At 46.8% G+C, this 25055-nt stretch overlaps 1 protein-coding gene and 1 pseudogene across 1 annotated transcript; both read right to left on the minus strand.

The window, feature by feature from the left end:
* Window positions 1–243: 243 nt before the first annotated feature.
* LOC130478501 (oocyte zinc finger protein XlCOF6-like) lies at window positions 244–15822 on the minus strand. The gene is made up of 5 exons (XM_056850679.1): window positions 15634–15822; window positions 14998–15112; window positions 9763–10236; window positions 8311–9621; window positions 244–305 (listed from the first exon to the last, which is right to left on the minus strand). Exons 1-5 carry the CDS (start codon window positions 15820–15822, stop codon window positions 244–246), a joined length of 2151 nt encoding a protein of 716 aa, XP_056706657.1.
* A 7036-nt stretch (window positions 15823–22858) lies between these two features.
* LOC130478619 (zinc finger protein OZF-like) lies at window positions 22859–24303 on the minus strand (annotated as a pseudogene).
* Window positions 24304–25055: the final 752 nt, after the last annotated feature.

Below are 25055 nucleotides of genomic sequence, written 5' to 3' on the forward strand. Positions count from 1 at the left end.
CATGCATGATGTCATCTTAAAAAGTACCCCTCTAAGAGGACAGAGACCCTGCCTTTGTGCTGGTAACATAACTAAGCAGTCCTGGGTTAGGCCAGTAAACCCACAGTTATAGCTTAAAAAGCTTTATTGATAGAAAAGTATTCAAAAAGGATATAGTACGACGTTACATAGTCAGAGGCAGGTGCAAGATAAAACAAAGAAGTCTAGCTATCTACATACTTACTAAATTGATACATCATAATGCTAGATGGTAAAGCTATAGATCTTGTTCAGCTGAGCATTATTCAGAGCAATGAAGTGACATGCTGACAAAAGAGAATGAAGAAGAAATGGCGGCACTTCAGCCTACTCAAACTTATGAAAAAGTGAATTAGGAACAGGAGACTCAAGGTCCCAATCAGGATGACTTTTGGGGAGAACTCTCCAGGTTCTTCAGCTAGATTAAACCAGCATAAGGTTCTCAGGGGAAAGGAGCAATCTCATCCCTCCCATCTCACACAGATCATAGTTTGAAGGGATCACCAGGGTCATCTAGTCCAACCCCCTGCATAATGCAGGAAAATCACAACTACCTCCCCCCCACACCCCGTGACCCATACAGTGACCCAGAAGATGACCAAGATGCCCTACCTCTCACGATCTGCCTAAGGTCATGGAATCAGCATTGCTGACAGATGGCCATCTAGCCTCTGCTTAAAAACCTCCAGGGAAGGAGAGCTAACCACCTCCCGAGGAAGCCTGTTCCACTGAGGAACCGTTCTGTTAGAAAATTCTTCCTAATGTCCAAATGGAAACTCTTTTGATTTAATTTCAACCTGTTGGTTCTGGTCCTACCTTCTTGGGCAACAGAAAACAACTCAGCACCATCCTCTATATGACAACCCTTCAAATACTTGAAGATGGTTATCATATCACCTCTCAATCTTTTCCTCTCCAGGCTAAACATACCCAGCTCCTTCAACCTTTTCTCATAGGACTTGGTCTCCAGACCCCTCACCATTGTTGTTGCCCTCCTCTGGACACGTTCCAGCTTGTCTACATCCTTCTTAAATTGCGGTGCCCAAAACTGAACACTGTTAATTAAGAGTGTGAGCAAGTGAGCTTGATAAACTAGGCCCTGTTGACGGTACAAGCTACACCTGGTGTTATGAGAGTCAGTTAGTGTGTGAAATGGAAAATTACTGAAAGCTGCATCTAGGGGAAGCAACATGAATGCAGCAGAGGTAGCAATGGTTCAAAACAGTTCTTCTGGCTTGACACCCTCCTACACACCAACAACATTGTTTGCATTCTAGCAGATTTGATTCTCTGATTACACTTTGTGTATTCCTGGCCAAGCTTCCAAATGGCAGATTCTTCAGTCAACAGCAGGGGAGGAGGAGGAGGAGAAGAGGAGGAGGAGAAGGTTTTTATATGCGGACTTTCTCTACCACTTAAGGGAGAATCAAACCAGCTTACAATTGCCTTCCCTTCCTCTCCCCACCACAGACACCCTGCGAGGTAGGTGGGGCTGAGAGAGTGTGCCTACACGAAGGATGGAGGAGAGCCCCTCTGTTTTGATGCACCCTGGAACAATACACTAGAGAAGCAGCAGCAGAGGAAGATGTAGAACAGGAGTGTCAAACATACAGCTCTTATCTGGCCTGCGAGCCAGCTGAGGCAGCCCCCACCCCCAGTCCTGATCTGGGCTGGCGAGGCACGGGCCAGCCCAACCAAATGACATTTATGTTATATCTGGCCCTTGTAACATATGAGTCTGACACCCCGATCTAGAAGAAGCAACTGTAGTGAAAACAGTTATCATTCTAGGAGAAAAAATAGGGGGTTAGCCTGCAGAGAGCACAGGAAAAGAGCCCCCCCCCCCAAAAAAAAAACAGTACTGTGAGTACTGCAAACTATGGGGATGGTGAGGGGATGGAATCTAATTCATAATATTTATATTTGGGGAGCTTTTACAGCATCTATCAAAGTAGTTGCTTTGGAAGGAATAGATTTGCAACCCAAAGCGCAGCTGTTTGAAGCACTAATCAGAAATACTTTTTTAATATATATATAAATTTTTATTAAATTTTAACAAAACATACAATATAAAAAAAGAAATTGTTAGCAAAGAAAATTAAAAATTAAAAAAGAGAAAAAAAGTAAAATACGATAGCTTTTTTTAAAAAAAAAGAAGTTATAAAAGGGTATTCTTACTACAGCATATTCAATACAATCATAATTGATCTAAGTATCCAATAATACCCTTTCCTCCACCCCCACCAAAAAATGACCCTCCACCCGACTTCCGTAGAAGTGTCTAGGTAGTTAGGCTTATCTTTTATCTAAAATTAAAGTTGTTAAAAAACATTATTTTTTCTATACCTCACTAAATAATATCGTAAAATCCATTTTTGCCATCTTATCCCAGTATGAGGTGGCCTTAGACCATGTTTGTTTAAATTCTTCCATGTCTTTTCCATGTAAAAATTCAGTTAATCTGGCCATCCTCATATATAACCACACTTTTTCTCTCCAGTCAGCAATTGAAGGTTTTTGTAGGTTATCCGGGCTGTGTAACCGTGGTCTTGGAATTTTCTTTCCTGACGTTTCGCCAGCAACTGTGGCAGGCATCTTCAGAGTAGTAACACTGAAGGACAGTGTCTCTCAGTGTCAAGGGTGTAGAAAGAGTAATATATAGTCAGAAAGGGGTTGGGTTTGAGCTGAGTATTGTCCTGCAAAAGTATTGTCCTGTAAGTATCAAGATAATGTGCTAATGAGGATATGGTATGTTAATATGGAACCATTGTATCCTGAAGTGATCTGTTAATGTGTGTAATCCAAAACTAATCTGTATGGCTATTGTTGAATGTTGTCTTTGTCTAGAGGTTTTTCAGGGCAGGAAGCCAAGCCTTATTCATTCTTAAACTCTCCTCTTTTCTGTTAAAGTTGTGCTGATGTTTGTGAATTTCAATGGCTTCTCTGTGCAATCTGACAAAATAGTTGGTAGAACTGTCCAGTCTTTCAGTGTCTTGGAATAAGACCCTGTGTCCTGTTTGTGTCAGTCCATGTTCAGCCACTGCTGATTTCTCAGGTTGGCCAAGTCTGCAGTATCTTTCATGTTCTTTTATCCTTGTTTGTATGCTGCGTTTTGTGGTCCCGATGTAAACTTCTCCACAGCTGCAAGGTATACGATATACTCCTGCAGAGGTGAGGGGGTCTCTTTTGTCTTTTGCTGATCGTAGCATTTGTTGTATTTTCTTGGTGGGTTTAAACACTGTTTGTAGGTTATGTTTTTTCAAAAGTTTCTCCATCCTATCAGTGACTCCTTTAATAAATGGCAAGAATACCTTTCCTATGGGAGACTGTTTTTCTTGAGTTTTCTGATTTTTGTTTGGTTCAATGGCCCTTCTGATTTCATTCTTGGAGTAGCCGTTTGCTAGCAGTGCGTGATTTAGATGGTTAGTTTCTTCCTTGAGAAACTGTGGTTCACAGATCCGTCTTGCACGGTCCATTAATGTTTTGATTATTCCTCTTTTCTGTCGGGGGTGCACATTTTGTCAGATTGCACAGAGAAGCCATTGAAATTCACAAACATCAGCACAACTTTAACAGAAAAGAGGAGAGTTTAAGAATGAATAAGGCTTGGCTTCCTGCCCTGAAAAACCTCCAGACAAAGACAACATTCAACAATAGCCATACAGATTAGTTTTGGATTACACACATTAACAGATCACTTCAGGATACAATGGTTCCATATTAACATACCATATCCTCATTAGCACATTATCTTGATACTTACAGGACAATACTTTTGCAGGACAATACTCAGCTCAAACCCAACCCCTTTCTGACTATATATTACTCTTTCTACACCCTTGACACTGAGAGACACTGTCCTTCAGTGTTACTACTCTGAAGATGCCTGCCACAGTTGCTGGCGAAACGTCAGGAAAGAAAATTCCAAGACCACGGTTACACAGCCCGGATAACCTACAAGAACCAATGACTCTGACCGTGAAAGCCTTCGACAATAATTGAAGGTTTATTTACTTGTTTCCATATTTTGGCTATCACAATTCTGGCAGCAGCAAAACTATATTGACAAGTAATCCTGTCCTGGTCAGAAATATCTTTTGGTGGGATTCCCAACAAACAAAATGATGGCTTCCTTTTTATACTAATCAGAAATACTTTTAACAGGTGAAGAGTTAAAACTTTAAAGCATTGGCTACTTTGTCAATTACTGCATTCAATGTACAGGTGCTACATTTCTATTTCTCCTCATTTTGAATGATAAGTAAATAAAGGTTCATTCTTTTGTTCTCATTTTTTTCTGACTTGAATGGGTAGGGAAGGGCTGCTGAGTCCTAGTTTGCCCAGGGCACCACAAACGTTCGGGCCAGGAGGTCCAGAGAGGGGCCAGTCCATGGCTCAGTGATCGAGCATTGGCTTTGCACGCAGAAGATTCCAGATTCATTCGCTGGGGTCTCCAAGCAAGGATCCTGTGGAAGAAAGTGCTGGGAAAGGCCAGCCTCAGCCTGAGAAATGTCTTTTCCTGAAGATCTACAGCCAGTCAGAGCAGTTCATGTTGGGTTTGAGGGACCAGTGGCCAGAAACTGCAGGATCGAGTCTGATTTTTGCCCTTTTGGGCCACGCTGATCCAGTAAGGAACTCAGGCACAGGAATTGAACTGAAACTACCCACACGTGGTATGCCAATAAAGGTATTGAAATTGAACTACCTACATGCTTTATTAAGCACAACACTCGGTACTCCTCAGAATACAGTGAATTTAGAAACCATGAATGTTGAGATTAGAACCCCACACACAATGAAGAAGCAGCAAAAATACTGAATAAAATGGAAACCTCAAGGCCTAGAGGAAATAAAATTGCATGATACAGACAAAACACTTTAAAAAATTAATCATATGTCCTAATAGAAAGACCTGGAAATATTTCGCCCTCTAGCAGCCCATCCCCTCTTCCCTGACCAATCAAAAGGGCAGCCCCTGAAAGTTACTCTAAGGTTATTTCTATATAACTGAAGAGGGGTCCATCAGCACGAAGGGAGGCAGGGTATCAGAGAGCCCCCAACTCACCTCAGGCAACATCCTTGGATTCTGTTCTTAGAGGAGGGAGCCCCCTCGCCCGGGGTGAGCACAGAGGAGCGCAGGCCATTTCTCCACCCTGTTATCTTCCCTTCTCCTCCTTTTATTCCAGGGACAAGATGGCAGCTCTATTCATATCATCGTCTGGTGCACAAGGACTGATTGGATCAAGGCTTCACCTTCTTTATGCCTCTGCCACAGCTTCGCTGCAGTCTCCATCCAAATTCTCACCAGGACCCCAGACACTGTTTCTCAACCCCTTTTGGAAGTTTACACAGATGGAAAGTTGATTTCATGCATCATGGATTAATCCAGAAGAGACCGATTGAGGCTTCTTTGGAGCAGAACAAGATCCACACTGTGGCTCTTGCATGTGGGCAACACTGGATTACTCCAAGCCCCATTTATATTGTATGGCTGCAAGCTCACCCCTTAATCACTCTGAAGCACCAGGCAAACTCACAGCAGTTTACAAGAATGCCATTTGCATTCTGCTGCCTGGACATCAAGCGGTGCTTTCTCCGTTCACCCAGATAAATGCCGGCCCAAGTATCTGCTGCAGCCTCCCCTGCATGCAAACCCTTTTTAATTCCAGTGTCTTATGCTGATCCTCCCCTCAGTTATGGTCCATCTCCCAAGTCCTGCTCTCTGTGCCCCCCCCCCCAAATACAGAGGCAGGTGGTCAACTGAGATGGGACATTTTCAGTGGTGGCCCTCTAAAGGAGGGGTGGGGAACCATTTTCCTGCCAAGGGCCATTCGCACATTTATAACATCTTTCGGGGGCCATACCAGGTGTACATCTCCCGGTGGGGGGGGAGAGGCTAGGGTTGCTAGGTCTCCAGCCACCACCTGGAGGTTGGCAACCCCAGGAGAGGCCACAGAGAGAAGGCCTGCAGGGCGCCCCCGCTCCCCCCTCCCAGGTGGGAGGGCAGCCAGCGGTGAGCCCCAGAAAACGAGGCACCAGGGGGGCGCAGCCCACAGTCGATTGGCAAGGGAGGAAGGGAGGAAGGAAAACAGAGAAAGAGGAAAAGGGAGGAAGAGAGAGAAAGGGAGAAAGAAATGGAGAGAGGAGGAGAAAGAAAGAAAGAAAAGGACGGAGGGAGACAAAGAAAGAGACAGAAAAAGAGGGAGAAAGAGAGGGAGAGAAAGGGGAAAGAGTGACAGAAAAAGAGGAAGAGAGAAAAACCTCCTCCCCCCCCCACACACACACCCGCGCATGCCGGCCTGCACGACCGGGCCCCAGCCTCCCCACCTCCCCACCTCCCCCGCCCACACACACACACACACACACACACACACCCGGTGGCGCATGGATCCCCAAGCAACCGGGCCCCAGTCTCCATGCCCTCCCCCCTCAGAGTCTATAAAAAAACCCCAAGCCCAATCAGCTCTCGCATGCATGCTCTGCCACCGGGAGCCGCTGGCCTCTCCCCCCCGCCCCGCTGCTCAACAGTCGACAGGCAGCGAGAGGGGCTTACAATGTGCCACAGCGTTCCTGCATGCTGCAGCTGTAGGGGGCAGCCTTGGGGGAAGCGTCCCTCCCCATCCCCTCTCGCCGACCAACAACTGACAGTCAGTGAGAGGAGGTCCAAAGGGCGCTACAAGGGCGCTGTAAGCCGTGGCCCCAGGAACACCTTCAGGGAGGGCCGCCCTGCGCCCCGCCTCCGCGGCAGGGTTCCCGGAGGTCCCGAGGGCCACAAAAAATGTCCTCGGGGGCCGCATACGGCTCCCGGGCCTGAGGTTCCCCACCCCTGCTCTAAAGCTTCCTTGGAGCCCCCCTTAATCACTCTGAAGCACCAGGCCAAAACATTGCTTTTCAACCAGGCTTTAACTTAGAGTGGGTTTTATATTTTTAGCTGTTTTATAGTCTGCTTCTCTCTTGAGGACAATTCTGTGTTCATGGTGTTCTTATCCCGCCCCCCTGGCTTCTTAAAATTTGAATGCTGAGTATCTATGCATTGTTTACTCTTTTACGGCATTGTGGATTTTTATGAGCTTTCTCAAACAAGTACCTGGTGAGGCAGCAAATAAATAAATAAAAGTTGAATAAAGACCAGCACTGTATAAATCTTTCCCACCAAGCTAAGGTACAAACAAGCTAGCATTTTCTTCCCCATTTTAACTTCTCTTTCACACTTCAGAAAGATCTCCTGGCCATTCTCCCACACAGGGAATAGAATCCCTAGCCCAGACAGAGCCACCAGGACACAGTATCTTAGCACCCGCCAAAGGCAGACAAGATCCAACATCCCAGTCTGACAACATCTATTTCGTCTCTGACCACTAAGGGCTTCTCTCTCTCTGAAGATATCCCACAACCCTCCCAGGATGGGAAAAGTGCTGATGGATCCCCCAACAATCGAGTTCTTACTTACAGTCCCAATTTGGTTAAAAAATGCTTCAATATGATTCCTGTGTCTATGTAGGATACTTTCTTACCTCACCCTTCCTTGAGGAGCTGAGAACACCCCATTAGGTGACCTCATTAAAAAGCCTGTTTTGGCTCTCTGCCCCTTAGCCTTCCTTGGCCATTCACCTGATCAATCCTCAATGACCCTCTACAGGAGTGCTCTTTTAAGTTTACAATCTGTCATTTTACTAATACCAATACTTTGGGAGCACTATGCATGCAAAAAGCCTTCCGTTCCCTGCATATGAACTCGATCCACTCCCCTACTGAGAGACATCATTGCAAGAGCCTTATCACTGTCCTTCTAGGGAGGAGGGAAAACCAAAGGGGTTGAGCTAAACACTATCTAATATAACAACAATTAATTTTTTATTATACATTGTGCACAATTGTATTTAAAAACACAGGGCCTAAAATAGAAGGAGCCATTTCCGCCTTTAGCGCCTGAGAATCGAGCAACAGGGGACCTTTAACAGAGAGGCAACCTTCTGACTATTGTCCTCCATTACTTTGATGCAATAGTCTTTGTACACATGCCTTGGGGTGGGGGTAGAAAAGCCCATGTGATGTCCTGCCTCTGTGATGGAATGTGCTCCGGACATAACAGGCAGACACACTCTCTCAAACATAACCCAAAGATCCCCCTTCATTGCACTTTTGGCTTTCAAGGGAGTGCCTTTCAAAATAACTAAGAGAAGAATGGAGATCAAATTGGAGTGTCTCAACTGAGGAGAAGCCAGGGGCCTTACACTGAGCATTCAAAAGACTTTTCTTTTCTGTGGGTTCTTAGATGCCGTTCAAGATTGCATCTGTTACTGAATCTCTTTCCACACTCTGAGCATTGAAAAGGTTTCTCCCCTGTGTGGGTTCTTTGATGAGTTTGAAGACTGCCACGCTGACTGAATCTCTTTCCACACTCTGAGCATTGAAAAGGTTTCTCCCCCTTGTGAGTTCTTTGATGCCGCTGAAGATTACCACTCTGATTGAATCTCTTTCCACACTCTGAGCATTCAAAACGTTTCTCCCCTGCATGTATTTTTTGATGTTGTTGAAGACTGCAATTCTGACTGAATCTCTTTCCACACTCTGAGCATTCAAATGGTTTCTCCCCCGTGTGAGTTGTTTCATGCGTTTGAAGATAGCGCCTGTGACTGAATCTCTTTCCACACTCTGAGCACTGAAAAGGTTTCTCCCCTGTGTGAGTTGTTTGATGCTCTTGAAGATTGCCACTATGCCTGAATCTCTTTCCACACTCTGAGCATTCAAAAGGTTTCTCCCCTGTGTGGGTTCTTTGATGCCTTTGGAGATTACCACTCTGACTGAATCTCTTTCCACACTCTGAGCATTCAAAACGTTTCTCCCCTGTGTGGGTTATTTGATGCACTTGAAGACCGCTACGCTGACTGAATCCCTTTCCACACTTTGAGCACTGAAAAGGTTTCTCCCCTGTGTGGGTTCTTTGATGCATTTGAAGACTGCCATGCTGACTGAATCCCTTTCCACACTCTGAGCACTGAAAAGGTTTCTCCCCCGTGTGGGTTCTCTGATGCATTTGAAGACTACTACTCTCACTAAATCTCTTTCCACACACAGAGCATTGAAAAGGTTTCTCCCCTCTGTGCGTTCTTTGATGCCTTTGAAGATTGCCAATCAAACTGAATCTCTTTCCACACTCTGAGCACTGAAAAGGTTTCTCCCCTGTATGGGTTCTTTCATGCATGTGAAGATATAGCCTGTGACTGAATCTCTTTCCACACTCAGAGCATTGAAAAGGTTTCTCCCCTGTGTGCGTTCTTTGATGCCTTTGAAGACTGCCACGCTGACTGAATCTCTTTCCACACTCTGAGCATTCAAAATGTTTCTCGCCTGTGTGGCTTCTTTGGTGCATTTGAAGATTACCACTATGACTGAATCTCTTTCCACACTCTGAGCATTCAAACGGTTTCTCCCCCGTGTGGGTTCTGTAGTGCTCTTGAAGACTGGCATGCCGACTGAATCTCTTTCCACACTCTGAGCATTCAAAAGGTTTCTCCCCTGTGTGGGTTATTTGATGCCTTTGAAGAGTGCCAATGAAACTGAATCTCTTTCCACACTCTGAGCATTGAAAAAGTTTCTCCTCTGTGTGTGTTTTTTGGTGCACAAGGAGGTGTGATCTGTATTTGAAGTACTTTCCACACCAAAAGCATTTACATCCCTTCATTATACTGTGCTTCGGTATATGTACATTACCCTTTCTTCCACCAGAGAAGGTAATTCCACTCTCTAAGCAGATTAATGGCTTCTCTCCTGAATGAATCCTTTGGTGTTGAACAAAGTCTGATTTCTGTGAGAAGCTTTTGCCACAGTCTAAGCAGCTATAAGGTTTCTCTCCTGTGTGTGTTCTTTGATGCCTGAGGAGCTCTGCTCTGCAAAGGAAGCTCTTTTCGCACTCCAAGCACTGATGGGTCTTCTTTCCACTGTGCATTTGCAAATGAATATGATATTGGGTTTGCTCCGAGAAAGTCATTCCACACTCCAAGCACTTATATGCTTCCTCTGCCATGTGGATTAGTTCAAGGCAATCCTGCACTTGGCGAGGAATGGGTTTATCGGTCTTTTCGACCATGTGCACTCCTTTCTGCCTGTTAAGTCTTCCTTGATTCCTGAAGTTTCCTTTCAAACCTTCAGTCTTCATTTTATCTGGCAATAGCTGATGCAGTTCCTCATCATCCTCACTCCACTGATCATCCCCTGCTGGAATAAAAAGAGAGATCCTGTTAACACCCACACAAGGAGGTCTGATCTTCCCTTGAAATTCCATCTACACACAAAACATTTCAGTGGCTGTTTCCAGCTATACACTGAAGAATACATTAACATACATTTTAATGGGACATGAAAGCCTGCAGCATCAGAAAGGTTTGGTTTGCCATCTAACGATTTATACAGCTCCCACACAATTCTTTGATGTGAAGTAAGGGCCAATATCCAACTGAACGTCTTTCTACTCTCCACACAATCATACAGTTTCTCTCCTGAGGAAATTTGTTTCTCGGAAATAACACTCATGTTCTTATGGAAGGTCTTTCCGAAGGCCATACTTTCATTTTTGTTTTTCCTGGAGCGGATTCTCTAATTAGCAAGGAGGCCTTTGTCCTTTTTGTTTCATTTGACTGCTCACTAATTGGTGTGCATTTCCTTTTTCATACCTTCTCCCCACCCCAAATGATCTGCTGGTCACATGTTATCCCCAGCCATACCTCCCAGGTGAGTAGTTGTTATATTCTGCCTATCTCTCCCCTCCCCAAACTTCCCATATACACTTGACGGGGGGAAAGTGGCAAAGAATCACTCTCCCACCATTCACACGTGACTTGCTGTGTAGCTCTATTGAGTCTCTGTTATTGATGATTAAACAGAAGAGAGAGGTGTTATACCCTGCTTTTCTCTACCTTAAAGAGTCTCAATGCAGCTTGCAAATCGCATTCCTTTCCCCTCCCCACAACAGACACTTTTTGAGGTAGATGGGGCTGAGAGAGTTCAGAGAGAAATGTGGCTGGCCCCTGGTCACCCAGCAGGCCTCATATGGAGGAGCGGGGAATCAACGCCCTTTCTCCAGATTAGAGTTCACGACTCTTAATCACTAAGCCATGCTGGCTCTCCACAAGAACTCACCAACATATCGAGTTCTGCAGCTGCACAGAGTTTCCTTCTAGTTGTGATGTAGATCATAAAGTGCTGGTTTTGAGACTTCACTGAGTGAACCACACAGTTCAAAGGGGACCCCCCATTGTTTTGGGACAAGGTGCCAGTTGTTGGGAGGGCAGGTAAGGCATCTAGGTGACGGCTGTAGGAAAGGGCCTCTGGCCTCCTCCAGCTTTTCTGTTCATGAGTAACCCCCCACCCCTTTCTATGGAATATCCAATATTTAAGGATACAGCAGCCCCTCAAGAGCCACAGCTGAGCTCAGCCCCGGAATGAGCTTCGGAGCTCCCAGACTTCAGAGAGGGAAAGAGGGAGAGAGAGAAAGATTAAAGCCCACAATCCCAACCAGTGCAAGGGGGACGGATCCATTCCAGATGAGGGGATGACCGAAATCCCATCTGGAGGACAAGTGTGTTGTAATGGTTGGCAACTGAGAGTCTTTCGGGGTCCTCTCAGTCCCATATTGGCATCAGGCCAGGACACCCTCTCTGGCTTGGCTGATGGCAGCACTGGCCTCTGTTGCCCCGGGCAAATCAGGAGGTTAGGGTTGCTATGCTCGGCCATGCTGAATAAAGCTTTCGCTCTCACCCCAACACTTTGAGGCCTCCAAAAGGGAGCAAGTAGCGGGGCAGGACTCAAAATAACATATTGCTGTTCATGATTTTGATTCATGCATCATCCCAAAGGCAGAAATTTGCACTTTTGGCACCTATGAAAGTTCCTTACCCAGAGAGGCCGCGTTCCTGTTGTTCTCCAGCATGACTTCCCTGTAGAGAGCTCTTTGGTCCGGATCCAGCAGGGCCCACTCTCCCACGGTGAAATACACGGCCACCTCCTCAAAAGAAACCAGAGACTGAAAGAAAAAGCAGATTCCCTCGTTAGAAACTATGCCAGGCAGAGATAGCACTGTGGAAGGGGGCATTCTGGGAGGGTGCAGGTTAGAGAGCTTGGCATGTGTAAAAGGAGTAGAATTCAGAGCCTCTTGCCTGGGCGCCTTAGCAGCAACTGCAGAAGAAAAGCCCTCTTGAAAAAGCAAGGCAGACCCCGGCTGTCCCCTCCCCCCCCAATCTCCTCTACCTGGTCCGGAGGAGCAGCAGCTGGTTTCAAACCTCCCCAAAGAGAATGGATCAACACTGTCTCTTCACTGCCTGCCAGGGAGAGAAATGTGGAAGAAAGGGGATTAGCCTCCACTTCCTATTCTATTTGCTTGTGTGAATCATGCTTCATGCAACCCTGTTCCCAGGGCTATGAAACCTTGCTCTACATACACTGAAAATGAATTGTAACACTCCGTACTAAGTTGTGGGAGAGGCGGAAGAGAACCACAGGGTACCCATAAGCTTTGGGGGGCTATATATGCCGTTGACACGTTTCAGACTTCTGTGATATTTGAAGCTTGTCCTGTTATCTCTGGATCTCAAAAACATGACAGTGCCTCTGCTGCATCAAACCAAAGGCCCAGGCATGCTATTCTCCCACCGGCTGGTCCCTCGCACAAACCCTTGAGTCCAGGCTGCTGGGAGAAAAAGAGGGAGGCGAAACTGACATCACATTGTACCTTGCCATCACATCTGGCCAAAAATCCTGATGTGACCTGAGCACATCTGCAAACTCAGGGTAATATTAAGGAGTTTCCAGAGCATCTACTGACGCACTAATGTCAAATCTGGTTTTCGGCCAGATGCAACATAACATGACATCACATCCGCCCCAAGCCCCTCCCCAAAGGTGGTGAGGATGCCTGAACACAGCCTGGCATCCCTAGACCAATATCCTATTTTCCGCAGTGGCCCCTCAGATGCCCCGATAAGTATGAGCACAAAACAAATCTTCCCACCATTACTGGCCTCTAGCAACTGGTTGTCAGAGCTATGCTGCCCAGAATGTGCAGGCTCTGTTTATTCATAAGATTGAGATTTGTCTGCCTTTTCTTTCGAGCCACTTCGAGTCTCTCTAATGGAAAAAAGGTGGGATATAAATATTGTGATCAATGTGAGGAATTGCCTCCATGAATTTGGCTAATCCCCTTTTACGGGCATCACAATTAGTGAACACAACTGGGAACACTCAAAGACATGTGGGAGGCATCTTATTTCTCATTCCCCCACTATTTCCTTTCTGTTTCCTGAAAGCCCCCACAGCCTCTCCCCTTTTCCTGCTTTCTTCTCTCCTTCTAGTGCTGCCAACCTCCAGGTGGGGAACAGAGATTTCCTGAAATCACAACAAATCTCTCAATTACAGGGATTAGGGTTACCATCTCCAAACTGAGAAATTCTTGAAGATTTGGGCGTGCAGCCTTGGTGAGGCGAGATTTAGGGAGGGAAGTGACATCAGCAAGGTATAATGCCACAGAGTCCATCCTCCAGAGCAGCCGTTTTCTCCAGGGGAATTATCTGTATCATACATACAGCAGTTGTAATTCTGGGTGATCTCCAGCCCCCACTCAGAGCTAGGCAACCCTAATTCACAGGGAGAAAATGGCTGCTTTGGAGGGTGGAGTCTATGGCATTATACCCTCCTGAGGTCCTTCCCCTCCTCAAATCCCACCTTCCCCTGGCTCCAGCTCCCAAATCTCCAGGAAATCCCTAACATGGAGTTGGCAACGCTATCTCCTTCACAGCCGAACTACCTTTATTTGCTCCTCTATGTTAAGCTTTTCTGTTCTCCACCCTCCAGCAACCTCTACCTAGTAAAACTGTGGCCCAGTTGTGTGGCCACTGGGCAGACCCACTTGCATGGAAGGGAACCCTCAAGGACTTGTGGGGTGGCATCTCACTTTCCCCGTATATCCTCTCCACACTCTATCCTCTTTCCCTCCCCCTGACAGCCCCCATATCCTCTTCCCTTTCCCTGCCTCATTCTCTCCTTCTCAGCCATTCACCACCTTACCATTTCTCTGCCTTCCATCTTCAGATGGTTTTATTATTTATTGATGTCATTTTACCCCACTTTTCTCCACAGTGGGGACCAAAGCAGCTGACATTATTCCCCTCTCCTCCTTTTTATCCACACAAGAATCCTGTGAGGTAGGTTAGGCTGAAAGTATATGACTGGTCCAAAATCACTCAGCTTCAAAGGGAAGATGGATATTCGAACATGGGCCTTCCAGACCCTACTTTGAAGTTTAACTGCTGCACCACATTGGCTTTCTTAGGGTGGCTGATGCTGAACAGTAGCAAGCAGGCAGGCCTATTTCAGTCATGCAAGTTGGGTGGTATCAAGTCACCCAGATCTGTTGCCCTGGAGAAAATGACTGCTTTGGAGGGTGGACTTTATGGCGTTATATTCAGCTGAGACCCCTCCCCTTCCCAAACCCTGTCCTTCTCAGCTTCAACCACAAAATCTCCAGGAATTTACCACCCTGGAGCTGGCACCCCTACCCAGGCCTGGCCCCAAAGAGTCATCCTTCAAAGGCCAAAATAGGGTGGGAAAGGGCCCTCCCCCTTGCTTTTGATGGCAGAACCAAGCCTTAGAAAACTATGGTTGCCAAGCAGCAGCCACTGAGGCAATCAACTGCTTAAAGATACAGGTGCTCCTTTTTATCATTTTCGGGGTTTTTTAAACTCTCCAATGTCAACTTTTTCTGCAAATCTGGGGCCCTTTTTAGATCTCTAGAACAATCTGTCTTGCCCGTTCACATCTCCAATCACTGGATTTCAGTATCCACAGATATGACAGACTAGATATCAGAATAGAAGACTGAGTGCCACAAGTTGTGTGAAGAAGCATTTCGATTTTTTCTCTCACCAGAACTCTCTACCTATCAAATTCACTGGATGTCCCCAATCCCATCCAGGCATGAGTCCTTACCACGTGAGAGGGCATCTTGGGCATGCTCCTGGGCCTGGGCCTGCTGCCCTTCCTCCGACAGAGCTCTTTCGGTCTCAGAGCACTTAGCCTCCACTTTCACGTATGGACTCCACATCTAAAACAGCAGCGAGGGAGACGGGTCAGATATGGAAAGGAAGACACCAAGGAATGGATCCTGCCCCACTCCCACACTCTGCACCTTCCTATCAGCAGACCTGGTAGGGTTTTCATTCAACACTGGCAAATTATGAGGAGGGATGGGAAATTCCCTAGAAGGAGTGGCTACTGAAGTAGCTGGTTAAATCTCCCATTGGATGATTAACACTCGGACAAATATCGGACAAGAAAGCTTTAGGATAAGGTCAGATATCACATATTGAATTGGACATATGTGGAAAGAAAAGTCCTCACCTGTTCTGCCTGCCTCTTCTCCTCTGCCTGACTCAGGAGGAAACCTTCGGCCAAGGCCACTGCCTGGGAACTATTCTCCGGCCCACATCCTCTGACCCAGCACTGCATTTCCTGGGGCAGGATGGACAGGAACTGCTCCAGGATTACCAGGTCCAGGATCTGCTTCTTGGTGTGTCTCTCTGGCTTCAACCACTGTTTGCAAAGTCCATGTAGCTGGCTGCAAACCTCTCGGGGCCCATCGGCCTCATAGTAGCCGAACTGCCGGAAGCGTCGGCAATGTACGTCTGAGTTCACAGGCTCCTGATCCCAGATCTCTCTCTCCCAGAATTTGAAACCACTCCCAGCTTGGACCAGACGGGGCCCTATCCTTGCTCTCTTTCCAAGTCCAGATCCTTCTGGGTCCTGCTCTTCCATCTCCTTCCTCTCCTATTGTGTTGCCTTCAACTGTGAAAAGTTGTCTTTACTCACTCGGCTATGAAAAAATGAATGGATACTAGTCATGCTGCATACCTATTCTCTCTAGTATCAGAGGAGCATGTCTATTATTTTGGGTGCGGTGGAACACAGGCAGGATGGTGCTGCTGCAGTCGTCTTGTTTGTGGCTTCCTAGAGGCACCTGGTTAGCCACTGTATGAACAGACTGCTGGACTTGATGGGCCTTGGTCTGATCCAGCAGGGCCTTTCTTATGTTCTTATGTTCCCTTGGGGTGTCAGGTGGGGGAGAGACAGACAGCAACATGCTGCAAGGGAAACAAAAGACAATGAAGATCTATGGTGGTTCAGAACAAAAGTGCTTCTTGTGGTTTGTAATATATTTTTGCTATATTACATACCCAGCTTTTTGAGATATGCCTGTTTGATTCTTTGGGAAAATTAACTGTCTCTTCCTTTTTAGAGATGTTACAAGCTTGCTTCTGATTACTTTGGAGGGCTTTTTGGGAGGGGAGGACCTGTCCACACACCCCAACTCTAAGGTCACCCCAAGGGTAACTTCTATTTAATTCAAAGAGGGATATCAAAGAAATATTTTTTCAATGAAGTAACTAAGGGAGCATGTCTTTGACAATGTACTCCCACCTTGCGACACTTACATTTATGGAAATAACAACAAACAAACTTCATATTTGTTCTTTTTAAATAAGAAACAGTATATAGAACAGCAATTAAGTATGTAAAACAATAATTAACATGTACCAGTTTGGGCCTTTCTGACTTCGCTCTAGCCACTTCCTTGAGGATGCATAGACTTGCAGCTCTGCCTTGGTATGTCGTCTGTTCTTTCTTTTCAGGAGTTTCTTGCAGCACTCAAATATTAATGTGTAGCTTTATTAAAAAGCCAGAGTCCTTCTGAGGGAAGTGACCAGCAGCTTCAGGCCCTCCAATCATTCTGGGAAGATTCATATAACATCCACTGCAAACATTCACAACAACTACCACAATACAGACTAATAGCCAATTAATAATATTAATGTGCAGTTTTAGAATAGAAATCAAATCAAATCGAATACATGAAAATAAATTCCTACTGAGGTATGTGACCGGCAGATTCAGATCACTCTGGGAATATTGTGCCTTTTTCCCTTAAGTGGAGTAAGGTAAAGGTAAAGGTCCCCTGTGCAAGCACTGGGTCATTCCTGACCCATGGGGTGACGTCACATCCCAACGTTTCCTAGGCAGACTTTGTTTACGGGGTGGTTTGCCAGTGCCTTCCCCAGTCATCTCCCCTTTACCCCCAGCAAGCTGGGAACTCATTTTACCGACCTCAGAAGGATGGAAGGCTGAGTCAGCCTTGAGTGAGCTACCTGAAACCGACTTCCGTCGGGATCGAACTCAGGTTGTGAGCAGAGCTTTTGACTGCAGTACTGCAGCTTACCACTCTGTGCCACGGGGCTCTTGTGGAGTACCCCAACCCTTTATGTACCCTTATGTGGAGTACCCCAACCCTTTATGTACCCTTAGGTGGAGTACCCCAACCCTTTATGTACCCTTAGGTGGAGTACCCCAACCCTTTAGCCCCACCCAGTGGAATCAGGGTTACACAAGGACAAAAAGGTCTCTGCCCTCCTTGCCACAAAGAAGCCTTGGGGTGTGATGGGGGGAGGGATCAGCCTCTATGGGAGCAGATTCTAAAAAATCCATCTACAGAACTGATTTGAAGACCAAGGGGCAGAGCCCTGAAAAGCTCATATCCTAGGTTCTTGTAGGTTACCCGGGCTGTGTAACCGTGGTCTTGGTATTTTCTTTCCTGACGTTTCGCCAGCAACTGTGGCAGGCATCTTCAGAGGAGTGACACTGAAGAAAATACCAAGACCACGGTCACACAGCCCGGATAACCTACAAGAACCAATGAACTCTGACCGTGAAAGCCTTCGACAATATTTCTCATATCCTAGATTTGGGGGGAGGGGTTTACAGGTCAGGGGGTGCCCACTGTCTCCACACCACCTCCTCCTTTCTACTTTCTCTCCCCCTTAAATAATATTCAATCTATTTCCATTTTCTATGGTTCCTGGAGGGTGAGAAGCATGCTCAGGCCCTATTGCTGGAGAAGCTTCTGACCGGGCTTACTGGCTCGAACCACGCAGAGCATTCCCCAGGCATCGGCTGCTCTGCTCCCTCCCAAGAGGACGGTTTCTCCTTACTGCCTTTCCTTGACCCTCAACACCCTCCCCCAACTCATCCAATGTCTCCCACCATGCCTATTATCTTGGGTGCGGTGGGACACAAGCAGGATGGCGCTGCTGCAATTATGTTGCTTGTGGAGTATCAGAGGAGCATGCCTATTATCTTGGGTGCTGTGAAACACAGGCAGGATGGTGCTGCTGCAATTATGTTGCTTGTGGGTATCAGATAAAAGGAAGTATTTTTTCACACAACGCATAGTTAAATTGTGGAACTCCCTGCCCCAGGATGTGGTGATGGCTGCCAGCTTGAAGGGCTTTAAGAGGGGAGTGGACATATTCATGGAGGAGAGGAGTATTCATGGCTGTTAGTTAGAATGGATATTAGTCATGCTGCATACCCATTCTCTCTAGGATCAGAGGAGCATGCCTAATATATTAGGAGCTGTGGAACACAGGCAGGATAATGCTGCTGCAGTCATCTTGTTTGTGGGCATCCTAAAGGCACCTGGTTGGCCACTGTGTGAACAGCCTGCTGGACTTGATGGGCCTGGGTCTGATCCAGCAGGGGCTTTCTGATGCTCTTATGTTCTTACCCACCTTGCAAATATAAATCGCTGGCAAGGCCTCTGCAGTGAAGGAAGGGGGGGGGCTGGATTTCATCCCCACCCCGGTGCAGAGAGGAGGGGCAAAGGAGCGCCAGACGGAGCAGCCCCCGGGGGCTTTGCACTAGGGCGGCTCCCCTGGATCGGGGCCCGCCCCCGACCTCCCCTCCCTCCAGCACGCGCACCAGCCCCGGGATCCCCCCACCCTTGACTCACCGGGAAGGAGCTGCTGCTGCTGCAGGAGCAAAAGAGCCACGTCGGCCGCTTTCCCCCGCACCGGGCTCCGGGCAAGATGGGGCAGAGACCCCCAGTGGAAGGGGACCGTCGCCCTTCCGTCGGGATGCAAAGCAGACCCCGCCCGCGCGCGCGCCTGCCCTCTCTCTGCAAAACGGGCTTTGGGGGAGGTGGAGGAGCCCACCTGCCTTGCCTTGCCTAACCTGGGTCAGCAGGAAATGCTGCCTTGCCTGCTTTTCTCTCTCCCCCCACCCCTCCCTGGAAGCCTCCCCCCCCAAGCATTGTCCAGCCCCCAGCCCACCCCCTGTTCTCTGGCGCAGAATCACTGGTCTGCTGAGATCCCCGAAGGAGGAGGGGAGCTGGCAGCGGAGCCCCTTTCTGCTTCAGGGCTTTCCCCCCCCCCTAGAAATGGGAAGCGCCGCTTCCCCCCCCCCCCTACGTTAGACCCCACCAAAGATTGTCTGTAATGCACAGTGGGTAGCCAGTCTGTCTGCAGTAGTGGAAAAGGGCCAGAGTCCAGTAGCACCTTATAGACTAACAAGAATATTTTCTGGCAGGGGATGAGCTTTCGGGAGCCACAGCTCACTTCTTCAGATACAGCTAGAATGAGAATCCATCTGTCTTTAATTCACAGTGGGTCGCCGTGTTAGTCTGTCTGCAGTAGCAGAAAAGGGCCAGAGTCCAGTAGCACCTTAAAGACTAACAAGAATATTTTCTGGCAGGGGATGAGCTTTCCTGAGCCACACCTCACTTCTTCAGATACAGCTAGAATGAGAATCCATCTGTCTTTAATTCACAGTGGGTAGCCGTGTTAGTCTGTCTGCAGTAGCAGAAAAGGGCCAGAGTCCAGTAGCACCTTAAAGACTAACAAGAATATTTTCTGGCAGGGGATGAGCTTTCCTGAGCCACAGCTCACTTCTTCAGATACAGCTAGAATGAGAATCCATCTGTCTTTAAGTAGAGGAGAGTGAATTCAGACAAGCATTAGTATGTAAATGTTAACAATATGTAAATGTGAATAGCAGGCGTGATGGGATTAGGTATGGTATGCAGAAGAGTCTGTGATGTCCAGGGGAGAGATGGGTGTGGAGAAATCAGCATTGGTCGTGAGCCATGAATGCAAGGTCTTTATTCAGCCCAGGTAAATGCATTGACTTTATCCGGGCTGTGTAACCGTGGTCTTGGTATTTTCTTTCCTGACGTTTCGCCAGCAGCTGTGGTTTGACACCCCTAGACCAAGGGTGTCAAACATGCGGCCCACGGGCCAGCTCCGGCTCACGGAGGGCTTTTCTCCAGCCCGCGGAGCCAAGGCAGCTAGTCCCCCCTTTCCCCCCTCCCCCAACCTTTTCTGGCTTCCCGGGCCGCTGCAGCCCGGCACAGCTAGCCGGAACCCTTCTCCCTCCCTCTTAGGGCGCACACGGGCTGCTGAAGCCCGGAGCGACCAGCTTGGAGCCATCCCCTTCCTTCCCCCCTCCCTCCCTCCCCGGGCACGCATGGGCTGCTGAAGCGCAGTGTGGCCGGCCTGAACCTTCCTCCCTCCCTCCCCAGGCACGCATGGGCCTGAACCGTCCCCCCTCCCTGGGCATGCACAGGCCACTGAAGCTTGGTGCAGCCAGCTTGGAGCCATCTGCCTCCTTCCCCCTCCCTCTCCGGGTGTGCACAGGCTGCTGAAGCTTAGTGCGGCCAGCCTGAACCTTCCCCCCCCCCCGGTTGGGCATGGGCCACTCTTTCACTCTTTCTTTTCTCCTTGTTCTGTCACTCTTTTCTTTCTCTCCCTGTCTTTCTCTTTTTCTGTCTCTCCCTTTCTCTCCCTTTTCTTTTTTTCTTTCTTTCTTTTTTCTTTCTCCCTCCTTTTCTTTCTTTCTTTCTTTCTTTCTTTCTTTCTTTCTTTCTTTCTTTCTTTCTTTCTTTCTTTCTTTCTTTCTCTTTCTCTCCCTCCCTCCTTTTCTTTTTTCTTTCTCTCTCTCCCTCCTTTTCTCTCTCTCTCTCTTTCCTTCCCTCCCTCCCTCCTTTTCTTTCTTTCTTTTTTTCTTTTTCTTTCTTTCCTTCATCAGATTTGGGTGGTACCATTTCGCCCTCCTCTCTTGGGACTCAAAAACAGGAGATAGCGGTCTCTATGCTCACGTAGCCAAGGCTGATGTGAATGGGCGGTATGGGTGTCAAGACCAATCTTGGGCCATAGTTATTCCCCTAGTCAGGGGGATTTTTGAAGAGTACTTTTTGTGCCATTTTGTTCAGCCCCGCTGCCTGCTGGATCGTGGGGGGGGGGGGGCATCGATACCAGGGAAAATATCCCTACCAATGATGAGCTCAACCATTTGAAGACAGTAGGAACAAACCAGGGGGGTTACCACACTTGTATTCCCAGCTATGTATTAAGAGTTTGAAAATGTTATAAAAAATACTGTTCGCACTTTCTATGTATTCCCACCAATGTATTATGAGTTTGAAAACGTTATAAAAAATACTGTTTGCACTTTGTTTGGCCCCTTTAGCTGCGAAGACATCTTCCAACCATTTATAAGCCATGGTATCCAAAAACCCTTTTAAAGCGCTGTTTTTTACAACATTTCCAAACTCTTGATACATCGCTGGGAATACAAAATGTGGTAACCCCCCAGGCACTATATTTCCCCTCTTTTATTATACAAATCCAATGCCTCTGTGACTGACACAATGCCTTTTTTACTAAGCGATAGGGACCCCAAGGCTACATTGTCAGTGGCAAGATTTGTTTCAATCCTTATATCCCTCCAACACTAGATATATGCTGCTCAAGATCAATTGATCAAGGAGCTTCTAAGGGATGAAAGGAAAGGTAAAAGGAAAAGGTAACCCCCCAGGTCTCAACAACAATGATGCGATGATGAGCAACAGAGAACATGACTGACTGACTCCAAAGGCAGCAAATAAGGAATTGAGTTAGAGGGGCACATGTGTGCCGGAGTACGTGAAAGAAGGGCGGGAAAGCTTCCTTGCTGTTCCGGTGCACACCACCCCCTAGAAGACTTTTGGCTAATTATTGGTCAGAGGTTGGCCTGTACATGTGTAAAACATCAAAAATGTTACTTGATGGTATCATATTTTATATTGGATATGAAGTTATTATACGGTTCTTTTGTTGTTGTTTTTGTTGTGTAGCCATTTTTTTGTTCTGCATATCTAATTAAAATGATAAACAAATGAAATAAGATAAACCTGTTTTCCCAGGCTAAGCAGTTACATGGTTTCTCCTTGGGTGGGTTCTTAAAAGCGCTTGAAGACTGCCATGCTGACTGAATCTCTTTCCACTCTCTGAGCATTCAAAAGGTTTCTCCTTTGTGAAAGTTCTTAGACGCCACTCATGACTGCCTCTGAGACTGAATCTCAAAGTGTTACCCCAAACTGCGACCAGAGCAGAGGAAATTAGCTTTAAAGTGTTGCAAAAAGGAATAATACAGAATCTTGTAGTCTGTGTATACCAGAGTCGATCTGAGTAGTGGTACCCCAAAATAAAAATACAAAGAAAAAGTGATTATAATTGTAATTTTATCGGATACACAATAAAAAGAGTAAAGTTGTAATGAACCAACACTAAGCAACTGAGAGCTGATTCCTTAAGTCCTAGCACTGGTTCAAACCATTGCTCTTAACCACTACACCACACTGGCTCTCAAATACTCTTTGAAGTAGAGATCTGATTGTATATGTGCCTTGGAGCTGGGGGGGTATGTAAAAGCCATAGTAATGTCCTGCCCCTGTGATGGAAACGTGCTCTGGACGTGGCAGGCACATATGCTCTCTCAAACTTATTCCTACAATCCCCCCATTGTACCTTAGGCTTTCAAGGGGGTGCCGTAAAACAACCAAGAGGAAAACAGGAGTCAAACTGGGGTGACGGGACAGGAGGGCATAGGGGTCTTACACTACATATTCAAAAGGTTTCTCCTTTCCGTGGATCCTTAAATGCTGATCACGACTGCGTCTGTGACTGAATCTCTTTCCACACTCTGAGCATTCAAAAGGTTTCTCCCCTGTGTGGGTTCTTTCATGCATTTGAAGACTACTATTGTGACTAAATCTCTTTCCACACTGTGAACATTCATAAGGTTTCTCCCCTGTGTGGGTTCTCTGATGCATTTGAAGATTGCTACTATGACTGAATCTCTTTCCACACATTGAGCATTCAAAAGGTTTCTCCCCTGTGTGCATTCTTAGATGTTGTTGAAGAACACTATTCCACTGAATCTCTTTCCACACTCTGAGCATTCAAAGGGTTTCTCCCCTGTGTGGGTTCTTTGGTGCTCTTGAAGATTGCAACTCTGGCTAAATCTCTTTCCACACTCTGAACATTCAAAAGGTTTCTCCCCTACGGGGGTTATTTGATGCTGTTGAAGATTACCTCTCTGACTGAATTGGTTTCCACACTCTGAGCATTCATAAGGTTTCTCCCCCGTGTGGGTTCTTTGATGCCTCTTAAGATTGCCACTGCAGCTGAATCTCTTTCCACACTCTGAGCATTCAAAAAAATTCTCCCCTGTGTGGCTTCTCTGATGCCTCTGAAGATTGCCCCGCTGACTGAATCTCTTTCCACATTCTGCACACTGAAAGGGTTTCTCCCCTGTGTGGTTCTTTCATGCATTTGAAGACGGCTGCTGTGACTGAATCTCTTTCCACACTCTGAGCATTCAAAAGATTTCCCCCCTGTGTGGGCTCTTTGGTGCTCTTTAAAATTGCCACTTGACTGAATCTCTTTCCACACTCTGAGCATTCAAAAGGTTTCTCCCCTGTGTGAGTTATTTGATGCTGTTGAAGATGGCCACTCTGACTGAACCGGTTTCCACATTGTGAGCATTCATAAGGTTTCTCCCCTGTGTGGCTTCTCTGATGCCTCTGAAGATTGCCCCGCTGACTGAATCTCTTTCCACATTCTGCACACTGAAAGGGTTTCTCCCCTGTGTGGTTCTTTCATGCATTTGAAGACGGCTGCTGTGACTGAATCTCTTTCCACACTCTGAGCATTCAAAAGATTTCCCCCCTGTGTGGGCTCTTTGGTGCTCTTTAAAATTGCCACTCTGACTGAATCTCTTTCCACACTCTGAGCATTCAAAAGGTTTCTCCCCTGTGTGAGTTATTTGATGCTGTTGAAGATGGCCACTCTGACTGAACCGGTTTCCACATTGTGAGCATTCATAAGGTTTCTCCCCTGTGTGTGTTCTTTGATGCCTTTGTAGATTGCCACTGTGGCTGAACCTCTTTCCACACTCTGAGCATTCAAAAAGTTTCTCCCCTGTGTGGATTATTTGATGCTCTTGAAGATGGCCTCTCCTACTGTATCTCTTTCCACACTCTGAGCATTGAAAAGTTTTCTTCCCTGTATGTAGTCTTCGGTGCACAAGGAGCTGTGATCTGTATCTGAAATGCTTTACACATCGAAAGCATTTACGTCCCTTCATTATTCTGTGCTTCGGAATATGTACATTACCCTTTCTTCCATCAGAGAAGGTCATTCCACTTTGGTGTTGAACAAGGTCTGATTTCTGTGAAAAGCTCTGGCCACAGTCTGAGCAGCTATCAGGTTTCTCTCCTGTATGTGTTTTTTGATGTCTAAGGAGGTCTGCTCTGCAAAGGAGGCTCTTTCCACACTCTAAGCATCGATGGGTCTCTTTTCCACTGTGCATTTGCAAATGGATATCATATTGGGTTTGATCTGAGAAGTTCATTCCACACTCCAAGCATTTATATGTTTCCTCCACCATGTGGATTAATTCATGGAAATACCGGCCTTGTCCTGGAACGGGTTTAACCCTCTTCTTGAACATGTGACTTCCTTTCTGCCTCTTCGGTCTGTTTTGATTCCTGATGTTTCCTTTCAAACCTTCAGTCTTCATTTTAACTGGCAATAGCTGATGCAGTTCCTCATCATCCTCACTCCACTGATCATCCCCTACTGGAATAAAATGAGAGATCTTGTTAACATCCACACAAGGAGATCTGATCTTACCTTGAGAGATCCCATTAGTGCCCTGTGACGAACAGGAGGCTCTTCTGCCTCTGAAGGGAAAAACTGCCACTCAGAGGAACCCCCAGGAGTGCTTTTCCAGCAGCCAATCACCATTGGTATGTTGGAGGGAAACAAAGGAGGACTGAGTTCAGATTTGCATCAGGGAGAGAGCAGTGTCAGTTCAGGTCTGGCTTGGGAAAAAGA

The sequence above is a fragment of the Euleptes europaea genome, chromosome 1 (genome assembly GCF_029931775.1).
Source record: "Euleptes europaea isolate rEulEur1 chromosome 1, rEulEur1.hap1, whole genome shotgun sequence".
In the NCBI taxonomy this organism is placed as follows: Eukaryota; Metazoa; Chordata; class Lepidosauria; order Squamata; family Sphaerodactylidae; genus Euleptes; species Euleptes europaea.

Excerpts from the sequence above, each read along its gene's own strand:
- LOC130478501 (XM_056850679.1), bottom strand. The coding sequence starts at position 15,822 with ATGGAAGAGCAGGACCCAGAAGGATCTGGACTTGGAAAGAGAGCAAGG. Across the intron at positions 10,237-14,997 it reads CCAAGATGCCCTCTCACGTG|CAGGGGATGATCAGTGGAGT; the intron begins GTAAGGACTCAT and ends TTTTTATTCCAG. Across the intron at positions 9,622-9,762 it reads GCCATTAATCTGCTTAGAGA|AGGAGAAACTTTTTCAATGC; the intron begins GTGGAATTACCT and ends AAACACACACAG.